General features: G+C 49.1%; 1 protein-coding gene across 1 annotated transcript; it reads left to right on the forward strand.

The window, feature by feature from the left end:
* Positions 1-1,832: 1,832 nt before the first annotated feature.
* LOC306966823 (complement C1r subcomponent-like) lies at positions 1,833-7,519 on the forward strand (the record flags this gene model as incomplete). Its single annotated transcript, XM_079561639.1, has 7 exons — positions 1,833-1,913; positions 4,518-4,655; positions 4,898-4,972; positions 5,042-5,235; positions 5,381-5,592; positions 5,778-6,195; positions 7,460-7,519. The coding sequence occupies exons 1-7, from the start codon at positions 1,847-1,849 to the stop codon at positions 7,517-7,519; spliced, it is 1,164 nt and encodes a 387-aa protein (XP_079417765.1). The 5' UTR covers positions 1,833-1,846.
* Between the last annotated feature and the right edge of the window lie 5,780 nt (positions 7,520-13,299).

Here is a 13,299-nt window from a genome sequence, read left to right on the forward strand (position 1 = left end):
GCAGTATTCCAAAAAGATAACAGATCACTTCAGAGACAGCAGAGACACTCGGAGTCTGTGGGAGGGAATAAAGACCATCACAAACTATACAAACCTGTGACAGTGACACCTCTCTGTTGAACGCTCTAAATGAATTCTTTGCTCGCTACGAGGCACTCAACAGAACCCCGGCACAAAAGTCAACACCCCCTCCAAAAGACCAGGTGCTGAAGCTATCTCCAGAGAGTGTGAGAAGATCTCTGAGCAGGATCAACGCACACAAAGCACCAGGTCCAGACAACATACCACGTCGTGTGCTGAAAGGTTGTGCTGATAAACTCACTGAAGTCTTCACAGACATTTTTAACACATCTCCGCAGCAGGCTGTGGTCCCAACATGCTTCAAAGCAACGACCATCATTCCGGTGCCAAAGAAGTCACCACCCTCCCGCTTCAACGACTACCGCCCAGTAGCACTCACTCCAATTCTTATGAAGTGCTTCAAGCAGCTCGTCATGGACCACATCAAGTCTGTTCTCCCTCCCGCCCTGGACCCAGACCAGTTTGCTTGTCGGTCCAATCGCTCAACTGAAGATGCCATCTCCACTGCGCTTCATACAGCCCTCACTCACCTCGAAACAAAGGACTCCTACGTTAGAATGCTGTTTTTAGACTTAAGCTCAGCATTCAACACTACAATCCCACAGCAGCTAATACACAAACTGTTCCACCTGGGGATCAACACATCACGGTGCAACTGGCTGCTGGATTTTCTGACGGGGAGACCACAGGCTGTACGTGTCGGCGGCAAGTCCTCCAGAACCATCACACCGAACACGGGGGCTCCCCAAGGCTGTGTGCTGAGCCCCCTCCTGTTCACTCTGCTGACCCATGACTGCAATCCAAAGTACGACTCAAACCTCTTCAGCAAGTTTGCAGACGACACAACAGTGGTGGGTTTCATCAGCAACAGAGACGAGTCAAACTGGAGGAGTGAGGTGAGCAGTCTGGCCATGTGGTGCACACAGAACAATCTCTCTCTAAATGTGGAGAAGACAAAAGAGATTGTTCTGGACTTTCGAAGAGCGCGGGTCCAGCATGCTCCTCCAACAGTCAACGGTGCTGCTGTGGAAAGGGTGACCAGCACTAAGTTCCTGGTTGTGCACATCACAGAGAAGCTCTCCTGGACCATGCACACTACATCACTGGTCAAGAAAAGAAATCAGCGTCTCTACTTTCTCCGCAAGTTGGGAAGAGCCAGAATCCCAGCCTCTGTTATGTCCAACTTCTACAGAGGGACTATAGAGAGCATCCTGACCAGCTCCATCACTGTGTGACACGGCGTCAGCACTGCCTCCTGCCGAAGGAGCCTCCAGTGCATTGCAAGAGCAGCGGATAAGATCTGTGCAGCCCCTCTCCCCTCTATTAAGGACATGTACTCCACCCATCTCACCCGCAAAGCCATCAAAATCACCAGGGACCCTTCGGACCCATCACACAGTCTCTTCAAGGTGATGCCTTCAGAGAGGAGATTGCGGAATCCACGGGTCAGTTCCAGTCGACTGAAGAACAGTTTCATACACAAGGCCATCAGGAAGCTCAACTCCCCCAAAGCCTGTCCATAAAATAGTATGTTGGAAAAACATAAGGAAGGAAAAATATATTTATTCGTTAAAATGAACCACTTTACACCAGTATTTAGCAACATCCCTTGCTAGATGTTGCTTTTTATGTAATTTTAGCTGTTAAATAAAAACAAATCGATAAGGCAGCCCCCTTATCGATTTTTTCGGTAACAGAGTGAGTCTAAGGGTTAATGACCTGCTGTATGAAACAAACCAGCTGCAGTTTTCAGTTCAAAGCAACTATGAAGCACGTTTTTATTCTTCTGATGCTTTTTTGGGACAATGTGGAAAATACTCTGACTGAACGAGGTACTAATATATTACCTATAATGGCTTTAAGTAAAAATGTGATTTTTTTAATTGTGTTTAAGAATGTTCTCCAAGTGCCAGTCAATGTGAGGCTAAAATAGACAAAAGCTAAGGTAAGGTCAATATGTAAAAACGATGGCCTATTCCTTTAAATGTGTATCATTTATTTCAGCTGTATTGTCCCAGCAACTTTCTTTAAAGGAATAGGCCACAGTTTTTACATACTGAGATATGTTCTTACCTTTGCTTTGACGAGTTCTTTAGGACCTGTCTGATCTTCACCCGTGCCCTCAGTCACGTAAACACAGCGCAGACGGCGTTAGCATTTAGCCTCTCCCCCTCTCCACTATAGATAGTTTTCCATTGACGTCACACTCCTGCATAGTTCCATATGGCGCCATCATGTGTGTCAAGGGTCTAATTGTTTGTGTTACGGATCATTGATAATATGGTGAAGAAATAGTGCTCACACCTGTGTTGTGTTGGGCTGATCCCGACATGACGAAGAGAAAATGTCTCAATATCCCAAAAGTAATTCATCACTAAGTAACAGAAACACAAAAACTTTCGTACAACAGATTTAAACTATGGCCGCCTACCGCTTGTCCCGGGTGTAGGGTCTGACTTTACGGGGCAGCCTGTGCTTATTCCGCTCTGTGTCTGTGTCTGAGTCTCATGTCTTGGCTGATGTACACTGGTTTTGCCAGGATCTGTCAGCTTTTATCTGACAGATAACAGATAAATGAGAAAAAGTGGCATCAAACAGATGTGACAACGGGGCTAGCTGCTAGCATGAAATAAGCAAGTCTAGAATGAGCTCATAGTAGACTTGTATTTTTTCATGCTGCAGTCAAACGCAAACCAGATACAGTTAGCAGCTAGCAGAGAAATGAGACTGGACAAATCACGGAGGAAGCCCAGGCCGTCCCTGTAAAGTGAGACCCGGCGAGAGCGAGTGGCGGCCGGGGAGTGTGAGGAGAAGGCCGGGGAGGCGAGAGCAAGAGGCGGCCGAGGAGTGTGAGGAGAAGGCCGGGGAGGCGAGGCGGCCGGGGAGTGTGAGGAGAAGGCCGGGGAGGCGAGAGCGAGGCGGCCAGAGAGTGTGAGGAGAAGGCCGGGGAGGCGAGAGCGAGGCGGCCGGAGAGTGTGAGGAGAAGGCCGGGGAGGCGAGAGCGAGGCGGCCGGAGAGTGTGAGGAGAAGGCCGGGGAAGCGAGAGCGAGGTGGCCGGAGAGTGTGAGGAGAAGGCCGGGGAGGCGAGAGCGAGGCGGCCGGGGAAGAGCGTGAGTCGCTCGGGGAGAGTGTGAGGAGAAGGCCGGGGAAGAGCGCGAGTCGGCCGCTGTTACTCTCTTCGTTCATCAGAAGGTAAACGCAGCACAGATTGGCACTGATACACGTTATAAATACAGCCATTCCTCATTGTTTAACCGCTCACATGACGGCTGTTTGTTTGGTTCGATGGACAAGTTTAAGTGCACGCTGGGCCTTACGTGTTTTACTGTTATGATTACCGTGCATGTGTACATCACAATGATTATGTTAGCCTACCCATCACATGGCTCATTGTGAGTGAAAAAAAACACATTAGCGACTACAGAACGGCCGTAGTAGACACAATTATTCATGAAATGTGCATGCGAGTCGTGCATAAACATTGTCGAACGCCACACAAAATGGCAGCGCGGCGCAGAGGATCATGGGAACGGAAAACCATCTATAGCTCCAAAACTGGTCAAGATAGAAGCTACCAAACACTTCCACGTTTTCCCTATTAAAATATGGTTACGTGAACACTACAAAGTATAATTACACAAAATTAAACAATGTGGATTTTCAAAGCGGATAAAAGGGGGAACTATATTGTAAGGTGTAATAATACCAGGAGTAGTTTGGCATCCACACAGTAAAGTGAAGATTACTGCGCGGATTTCGAACTACTCCTGGTATTATTACACCTTACAATATAGTTCCCCCTTTTATCCGCTTCGAAAATCCACATTGTTTAATTTTGTGTAATCATACTTTGTAGTGAAACACTTCACGTAACCATATTTAAATAGGGAAAACGTGGAAGAGCTTGGTAGCTTCTATCTTGACCTGTTTTGGAACTATAGAGGAAAGAGGGAGAGGCTAAATGCTAACGCCGTCTGCGCTGTGTTTACGTGATTGAAGGCACGGGTGAAGATCAGATAGGTCCTAAAGAACTCGTCAAAGAACATATCTCAGTATGTATAAACGATGGCCTATTCCTTTAAATGTGTATCATTGATTTCAGCTGTAATGTCCAAGCAACTTCCTTTAATGCGGTCCCTGGACCCAACAGGCATCAAAACTTGGTCTCTAAATCATACGTTTTTATACATTTCTTTCGATACTTAATTATTTTTTTATATACCAGAAGCTTAAACGAATCAATCAAAGTTAATTTACCACTTTACAACAACAAATCTTTTTCTAAATCGTATTGCTCAACAGTACCCAGCCTTACCCTTGGTGCTGAAAAAACACATTAAAACTTAAACCTATTCATTTGTTACTTGCCTAAACGGACATTGAGTCTGTCAATAAAGAATACTAATTTTACCTGATGTTTATGTGTTGAACTGCAGATATTGATTGTGGAGACCCAGATCCCCTGTTAAACGGAGGCGTGTCCTTCCTCTCTGGTGAACCAAACCAGTACGGCTCTGTGGTGCAGTATTACTGTGATGAACCCTATTATTCTCTGCCTCCTGGAGCTGTGAATGGTGAGTTTTCAATATGCTTTAGGCTTGTTCCAGCTCATGTTTTCACAGCGTGGTGTATGCATAGTTGTAACAGATGTCCACCCTCTTGAACACATAAAAGTATTCACCAATAAGCATTAAAATACAACCAGTGCACATGTTCTCCTCTCAAGTAAATACATGAACGGGCGGTGGGAACACAAGTGCAATCTGTAAATGTTTTCAGAAACATGATTTTAAATGCAATCTTTTCCTTCACTCAGTAAGTTTCAGTTGTGAAGCAGACGGAAAGTGGAGAGCTGTCGATGACTTTGGTCTAAAACCCATTTGTTCACCAGGTAATATCCCTCTTTCTGCACTTCCACTTGTGTCGCAGGAGTTGTTTTCTAATGATGTTGTACCTTTAGTCTGTGGTAAGCCCAGAGTCGATTTATTGGGTATCGAGCGGATTATTGGAGGCAGAAATGCTCCACAGGGCAGTATCCCGTGGCAGGTGCGTGTGTCTGGTGGAGGGGGCATGCTCATCGCCGATCGCTGGGTCCTGACTGCTGCCCATGTCCTGAGTCCATACATGCAGCCAAGACCAGCCAATGATATAGAGGTAATAAACAGGAAAATATAATATTTTTTTATTTTTGAAGTATAAGCTCTTTAGTGATAAATCATGAACACGTCCAAAAGAGACAGTTGTTTGATTGCCTTAATGCAACTGGACAGAGCTGTTGTTTTTTGTTTTACTTGTGCAGATGTTTTGGGGAACAAACACTCAGACAGATTTCCAAGTTCCAAATGCGATTGCTGCTTCTGTTCATCTACACCCAGGATACAATAATACTGAGCATTTGAACTTTGACAATGACATCGCCCTGATTAAACTTCCAGCGCCTGTAACTTTTAATAAGTTTGTGATGCCAATCTGTCTGCCCCCAGAGAACAACACTCTTCAAAACAGGACGGGGTAAGAGCAGGATAGAGTCACATGATCTTCTTTTTATTTTATTTGTATTCATATTATTGTAGAGACTAATCTAAAAACAAAAATCTAATAATAATCTGTAATGATTTTAACTGACTTTCAGTACAAACAATTACAATAAAACAATATGAATGTTAAAAATATTCATAACTGATGTTTCCTTTCAGAGTTGTTTCGGGGTTTGGTCTCACAAGGACAGTTGAAAGTGGCTACCATCTATCAAAAACACTTAAATATGTGCGCCTCCCAGTGGTGGATCCAAGGGCTTGCACTAAATCACGCGATGTCCTTAGAAGAACCATGTCCAATGTCCCAGAGGAATCTCTCAACATGTTTTGTGCTGGACTCACAAACGGAAAAAAGGATTCTTGTGAGGGGGACAGTGGAGGTCCCTTTGCCCTCTGGAGCAACGACCACTACTGGGCGGCCGGGATCGTGAGCTGGGGGGTTGGATGTGCTGAAGCTGGCAGATATGGGTTTTACACCCGAGTGTCCAACTACGTGGACTGGATCCACAAAACTATGAAAGAAAACACACACGCACAGTCTCTTCAAGGTAATGCCTTCAGGGAGGAGAATCCACGGGTCAGTTCCAGTCGACTGAAGAACAGTTTCATACACAAGGCCATCAGGAAGTTCAACTCCCCCAAAGCTTGTCCATAAAATAAGTACTTTTGAGAAACATAAGGAAGGAAAAATATATTTATTTGTTAAAATAAACCCCTTTACACCAGTATTTAGCAACATCCCTTGCTAGATGTTGCTTTTTATGTAATTTTAGCTGTTAAATAAAAACAAATCCCTTTGGATAAAGTTCATTATTATTAGTGGGAGGCCCCTAGACATTTTCAAATCGATAAGGGGGCTGTGTTTTTGGTAACAGAGTGAGTCTAAGGGTTAATGACCTGCTATGAAACAAACCAGCTGCAGTTTTCAGTTCAAAGCAACTATGAAGCACGTTTTTATTCTTCTGATGCTTTTTTGGGACAATGTGGAAAAAACTCTGACTAAGCGAGGTACTAATATATTACCTATAATGGCTTTAGGTAAAAATTAGGGATGTCCCGATCAGGTTTTATTGCCCCCGAGTCTGAGTCATTTGATTTTGAGAATTGCCCGATACCGAGTCCCGATCCGATACCTAATACATTATTTTAAAAATTAAGAAAAAAAAACGATACTATTCAACTTGTTTTCATTCAAGGCGCTATATAAATAAAGATCTTCTTCCTCTTCTTCTTTGGATATAGAGAGTAACTCTACTAAGTCTGTTTTCTCAAGTAAGCAAGAATATTAGTCTTTACAGTGTAATATAGTTTACACAGAGAGGGTGATCTAGAATCCCATTCTTTATTAAATGTGTTTGTTGATTGGCAATGAAAACAAAACTTGGTCAATACATTTTTTAAGCACTGCAATGTAAAAAACTGTCTGGCAGCACAGAAAAAAAACACAGCACTAATGTGGCAGTTAAATAACACAATATATTTGGCCAAAAGCTAAACGTGCCATGTTAACTTGATTACAGTCTCTTTAAAAAGTAGATATAGGGTGACCACATTTCCCAGCCTGAAAACCGGGACAGGGTGGAGGTCCGCGCGTGCAGAAACGCGAGGAGGGTTTCTCTGCTCAGTGGGGTCTGAGTAGGCATGGTTTAGTCACATGTAGCGGTGTAATAGCGATAAAAACAGCTGTTTGCTACTTCTCACCGCTCTCTCCGCGTCCTGTCTTCCCGTCCGTTATCACTTCTCTCTCCTTGCTTAGCCTACAGTAAACTCTGCACGGGTTATGGGAGATGTTGTTATTGTTCTCCTGCGCTGGCACTTGTGTGGATTTGTGGATTTCTCAGACAAAGGGGGGACATGGACTGAGCGATGGTGCGAGTGGTTTGACGCAGCAGGTGGAGTGAGTGACAGAGGCGCTGGGCCGGGGGAGAGGACAGAAAGTGGTTCGCGGTAGCTCGAAATCTGATCAAAAGCAACGAGAATGGACACGCATAAATATCCGAGTCCTGATCGGGAGGTGTTGTCCGATTCCGATCGAGTCCGTAGCCACGTGATCGGGCCCGATTTCCCATCACGTGATCGGATCGGGACATCCCTAGTAAAAATTTGATTTTTATTGTGTTTAAGAATGTTCTCCAAGTGCCAGTCAATGTGAGGCTAAAATAGACAAAAGCTAAGGTAAGGTCAATATGTAAAAACGATGGCCTCTTCCTTTAAATGTGTATCATTGATTTCAGCTGTAATGTCCAAGCAACTTCCTTTAATGCGGTCCCTGGACCCAACAGGCATCAAAACTTGGTCTCTAAATCATACGTTTTCATACATCTGCTTTCGATACTTCAATTATTTTTTATATACCAGAAGCTTGAACGAATCAAAGTTAATTTACCACTTTACAACAACAAATCTTTTTCTAAATCGTATTGTTCAACAGTACCCAGCCTTACCCTTGGTGCTGAAAAAACACATTAAAACATAAACCTATTTATTTGTTACTTGCCTAAACGGACATTGAGTCTGTCAATAAAGAATACTATTTTTACCTGATGTTTATGTGTTGAACTGCAGATATTGATTGTGGAGACCCAGATCCCCTGTTAAACGGAGGCGTGTCCTTCCTCTCTGGTGAACCAAACCAGTACGGCTCTGTGATGCAGTATTACTGTGATGAACCCTATTATTCTCTGCCTCCTGGAGCTGTGAATGGTGAGTTTTCAATATGCTTTAGGCTTGTTCCAGCTCATGTTTTCACAGCTTGATGTATGCGTAGTTGTAGCAGATGTCCACCCTCTTGAACACATAAAAGTATTCACCAATAAGCATTAAAATACAACCAGTGCACATGTTCTACTTCAATTGTGTGCTTGCCCTTAGGCTGCGCTATTGCATATCTCTCGGAAGCGCCAGCTTCCCGCCCTGAGAGGATCAAAGAACTGACCGCTCCAATCATACTTGGGGTCCACTCACTCCTGACCCCTATAAAAGGGGGACTCTCCCTTCAATCGTCTCCTTTTTCTCTCAGCTTTGCTCTGAATTGGATTCTCGACTTCTAGAATTGACGAAGATTTCAAGAATTGACAAAGATGACTCACCGCATACCTTCGCTTGAACCCCCGTCGCCCTCCGGCGTCAAGCAACGGGTTTGCGGGTCCTGCACGGCGCCGCTCCTCGCGGGGGATCAGCACGGTAGCTGCTTCCTCTGCCTGGGCCGGCGCCACTCTGCAGATGACGGTTCCTGTGCCGCTTGCCTCGCGCTCCCTCGGGAGGAGCGCGAGCGTCGCCGCGCCTTTTTGGCCCCTGCCTCTCAAAAGTTATCCGATCAGGAATCGGATACTTCGAGCGGGGATTCCCCGGCTTCAGTCTCCCCGGCGCGGGAGCGGAGCCCGCCGCCTCCGCCTGTTCCGAGAAGGGACTGGGCTGCGGACGATGAAGATGATGAGCAGCGCTTCTTTGATGAAGACGCACTCTCTCTTTTCTCCGAGGAGATGCAGCCGCGGGAGCGTTACCCCATGGATCGCCTCATCACTTCAGCTGCGGCTCGAATGGAGCTGACGATGCCTCCGCAGCCCCCAGCTCCAGCGGCGGATCGGTTCCGCGTCCTGTTTGGCAACACCCGCGACAGGCAGCGACCGGTGGTCGTTGCCCCTCGCGTGGATTCCCTCCTCCACTACGCTATGCGTGACTGGGGCAGTCCGTACTCCGCCCGCACTCCAGCACTAGCGTACGGTGTGTACGCCACTGTGGAAGGATGGGGCCAGCCGAAGAGCGTCCCCGCCATCGAGGACGGGATTAGAATGTCCCTTCTCCCGTCCTCTTCTCTCTGGCCCGGCGGTAGAGTGGACCTTCCCTCAGAGCGGGATAGGTTCACAGCTTCCATCCTTAACCGCTGTTACGCTAACGCTGCACAGGTCGTGGCGTTAGCTAACAATATGGCCCTGCTCACCGCCTCTCTGGACAAACTCATCCGCGGTCGTGACCAGCTGTCCCGCGAAGAGTTCGAGGAGGCGGAGACCACCATGGCGGCCTTCGCCCGCATGTCACAGGCTCTTGCCCTCGACGGTGGACGGACCATGTGCGCAGCACAGGTCGGCTGCCGCCATCTTTGGCTGGGCTTGTCCACGCTGAAGGAGGCGGACAAACGCAGATCCCCCCCTCGTCGAGGCCCCGCGTCCTCCTCACGTGCAGCTCCTCGACGCCCCCAGGTTCCGGATCGTCGGTGCAGCGATGATCCCAGCCCGAGGCGTGACCGCCGTCCTGCTCCGGGCTTCAGGGGAGGAAGGGGGGGATTTAAAGACGTGAATATAGGCCGCTCGGCCCGTTACAGCAGGGCTCAGGGGGCCCCGCTGAACGCTCTTTGCCGCTCAGCTCCGCTGCCTGTCAAGGACGCGTGTGTAACGCGCTCTGACTCTTGCACTCGGGCTGCGGATGGAGCTAGCCCTCGTGTCACCGCGGCTATCGCTACCGCGAGCGCACTGTCTCACATGAGTGAATGTGGGCATACTGCTGCTCTGACAGCGAGACCCAGCTGTGATGCGCTGTTCCTCGACAGTGATTGGTCGACTGTACATAAGACAGCGAACATGGAAGAAAGAGGGGGCTCGAGCAAAATAAGGCCTGTGATTGGCTCTCATACTTCTGCTCAGTGCTCGTCTCCGCGCTCCCGCTCTCTGCCGCTGAGGAGCGGGAGAGGAAAAAGGCGATATGACATGTCAGGCACGTTAGCTCCCCATGATGTTGCAGCTCGTCAGCATGCTTCTCTAAAAGCCTCGGGGCAGCGGTGTAAGTCTATGTGTAGACCCTCTTCCCTTACACTCCCCACGCGCTCTCAAATCCCCGCTAAGAAGCGTAGATCTGAGCGCGCTCTTTTCTCGGCCGATGAGTCTGTTCTCTCCCGGGAGCGTCAGCCCTTTCGGGCAGGGCCCCCCACGCTGCGGCTCACCGCCGAGAGCGGAGCCTGTGGGCGGGCCCGTTTACCCACTCTCACTCAGTGTCGTGGTACGGCCCCTGACAGAGTTTTACCAGGTCTGGAAAGACACAGGGCTCCTCAGAGCGCCCTGGCTGGACAGAACGCTCAGAAGGGGATACGCTCTACAATTCTCTCGGAGACCTCCAGGCTTTCGCGGTATCCTCAAGACAAGGTTACGCAGCGCAGCCGAGACAGCGGCGCTCACAAGAGAAGTGGTTTCTCTACTACGGCGCGGCGCCATAGCAGAGGTGGAGCCGCTCAGAGCGAGGATGGGGTTTTATTTCCCGTATTTCCTCGTTCCCAAAAAGAGCGGCGGTGTGCGGCCCATTCTGGACCTACGGGTTCTCAATCACTACATTGTGAAGAGGCCTTTCCGCATGCTCACGGTGCAGCAGCTGCTGCAATGCGTCAGGCCCGGAGATTGGATGACTTCAGTGGACCTAATGGACGCATACTTCCACATCCCCATTGTCCCAGCGCACAGGAAGTTTCTCCGGTTCGCAGTCGGGGACAAATGCTACGAGTATTGCCGCCTCCCATTTGGCTACTCCCTCTCCCCACGCACCTTCTCGAAGTGTGTGGAGGTAGCGCTGGAGCCGCTTCGCCGTCAGGGTCTCAGAATCCTGACTTACATCGACGATTGGCTTATTTTGGCCTCCTCCCCACAGGAGGCCGAAGCCCACACGGCCGCTGTGCTGAGGCACATTTCTCGGCTGGGGCTGGTTGTCAATCGGGAGAAAAGTCGACTGGCTCCGACCCAGGAATTGGTCTATCTGGGTTTGCGCTTGGATTCCAAGGGCATGAGGGCCTCCCTCTCCCTGGAAAGGCAGTCGGTGATTCTGGATCTGGGTCTACGGGTGTTGTACCACGGATTGTACCACGGCGAATCCGCTCCCTGCTCGGCATGATGGCATCAGCCCACCCGGTGGTTCAACTGGGTCTGCTGCATATGAGAGGCCTTCAATGCTGGTTTTCACGCCTCGAGTCCCGCCGTGTGAGGGACTTGACGCGGGTGCGGTTGTCCCCCGCCGCAAGGTCCGACGTAGAATTCTGGTTGGACCCCGAGCGCCTCCATCGGGGGGTCCAAATGGGCTACGGGCTCCATTACACGGAGGTGTTCACAGACGCCTCCCTGACCGGCTGGGGCGGAGTACTGGGCCATCTCACGGCGAGCGGTGTTTGGCCCCCGTCTCTGAGACACATCAACCTCCTAGAGATGGAGGCAGTGCAGAAAGTCCTCCTACACTTTGCCACCCATCTGCAGGGTCGCCACGTGTTAGTTCGGTCGGACAACACCACAGTGGTGGCCTACCTGAACAGGCAGGGGGGGACCAGGTCCCCCGCTCTCCACAGGCTGGCAGCGGAGGTGCTCAACTGGGCGAGCATCCGCCTGGCCTCTCTGAAAGCGCGCCACATTCCCGGATCTCGCAATGTCGGCGCGGACAGGATGTCCAGAGAGGGCGCCCTACGGGATTATTATTATTATTATTATTAATAATGACACAATGTCTCTGTTTCTCTGAGTCAGTCATTCCAATTATTACCAACAAACAGCAGCACAAGCTTTAGAAAATATGAACATTTGATCCCTGTATTTTGCAGTTAGAGCATGTTTGATGATTAAACTTTGAATGATTATTCAATTTAATAACTACTTTTTCTCTGCCTCTCTCTCCCTCGCGCCAAAGGGGCTAAAAAAACTTAAGTAAAAGAGGTCTAGCTTCAACGCGATCTCCGCTGTTTATTATTTCATTAGGACTTTTATTTCTCAAACTCGTTGCCTTATGCTGCTCACTTTGAGCTCCTCGTGGGGCAGCAGCAGCAGCGGAGGTGACCGGGGAGGAGGAGGCAGTGCGCGGTGATGTCGCTTCGGAGGCGGCCAAGAGTGGAGTGAGCTGAGTTAACAGGTGGACGATGTGAGTGTCGGGGCTCCTGTAACCGCCTCCTCACATACGGAACACACGCGCCTTTTTCTCTCCCATGGCCCGGGAGAGCTGGCGCTGGGAGCGTTCAGGCGCTCTCTCTCTCTCGCTGATTCCCCGGAGCCGCGCTCTAAAACCCTTTCCCCGCGGTCCGCGCTCACGTCCCGCGCGTCGTGCATTCGAATAATACTGTACAAAAAATGAGCCGTTCACCTCCACGAACCCGTTCATATCACATCACTAGAGCCGCCGACAGACACACACACACACGCCAGAGGAGCCGTGGACGGGCACACAGACACAATAAAGCGTCTGCAGCCGCTCACTGCAAAAAGTCAAGGATATTTTTTGGTTGAGCGTGTGATATGAGGAGTGTGGCGTGAGAGCGTGTGAAGGCACTCAAATGCGTGTGTCTCACGGTGAAACCGTGAGAGTTGGCAGCCCTGGGCACGACCTCTCTTCGATGGCTGAGTTCAAAGGAGACGATTGAAGGGAGAGTCCCCCTTTTATAGGGGTCAGGGGTGAGTGGACCCCAAGTATGATTGGAGCGGTCAGTTCTTTGATCCTCTCAGGGCGGGAAGCTGGCGCTTCCGAGAGATATGCAATAGCGCAGCCTAAGGGCGGCGCACACATTTCGTAGAACTATAGTTACATAGGTAACTTAGATTTCTCCTCTCAAGTAAATACATGAACGGGCGGTGGGAACACAAGTGAAGGATTTATCACTGGCCACTAGGGGGCAATGTAGGATGTTACTATTACCGGCTAAGTGAGGAACCGGATATATTGGTTGTTA

Source organism: Gobius niger (assembly GCF_951799975.1).
Source record: "Gobius niger genome assembly, chromosome: 8".
In the NCBI taxonomy this organism is placed as follows: domain Eukaryota; kingdom Metazoa; phylum Chordata; class Actinopteri; order Gobiiformes; family Gobiidae; genus Gobius; species Gobius niger.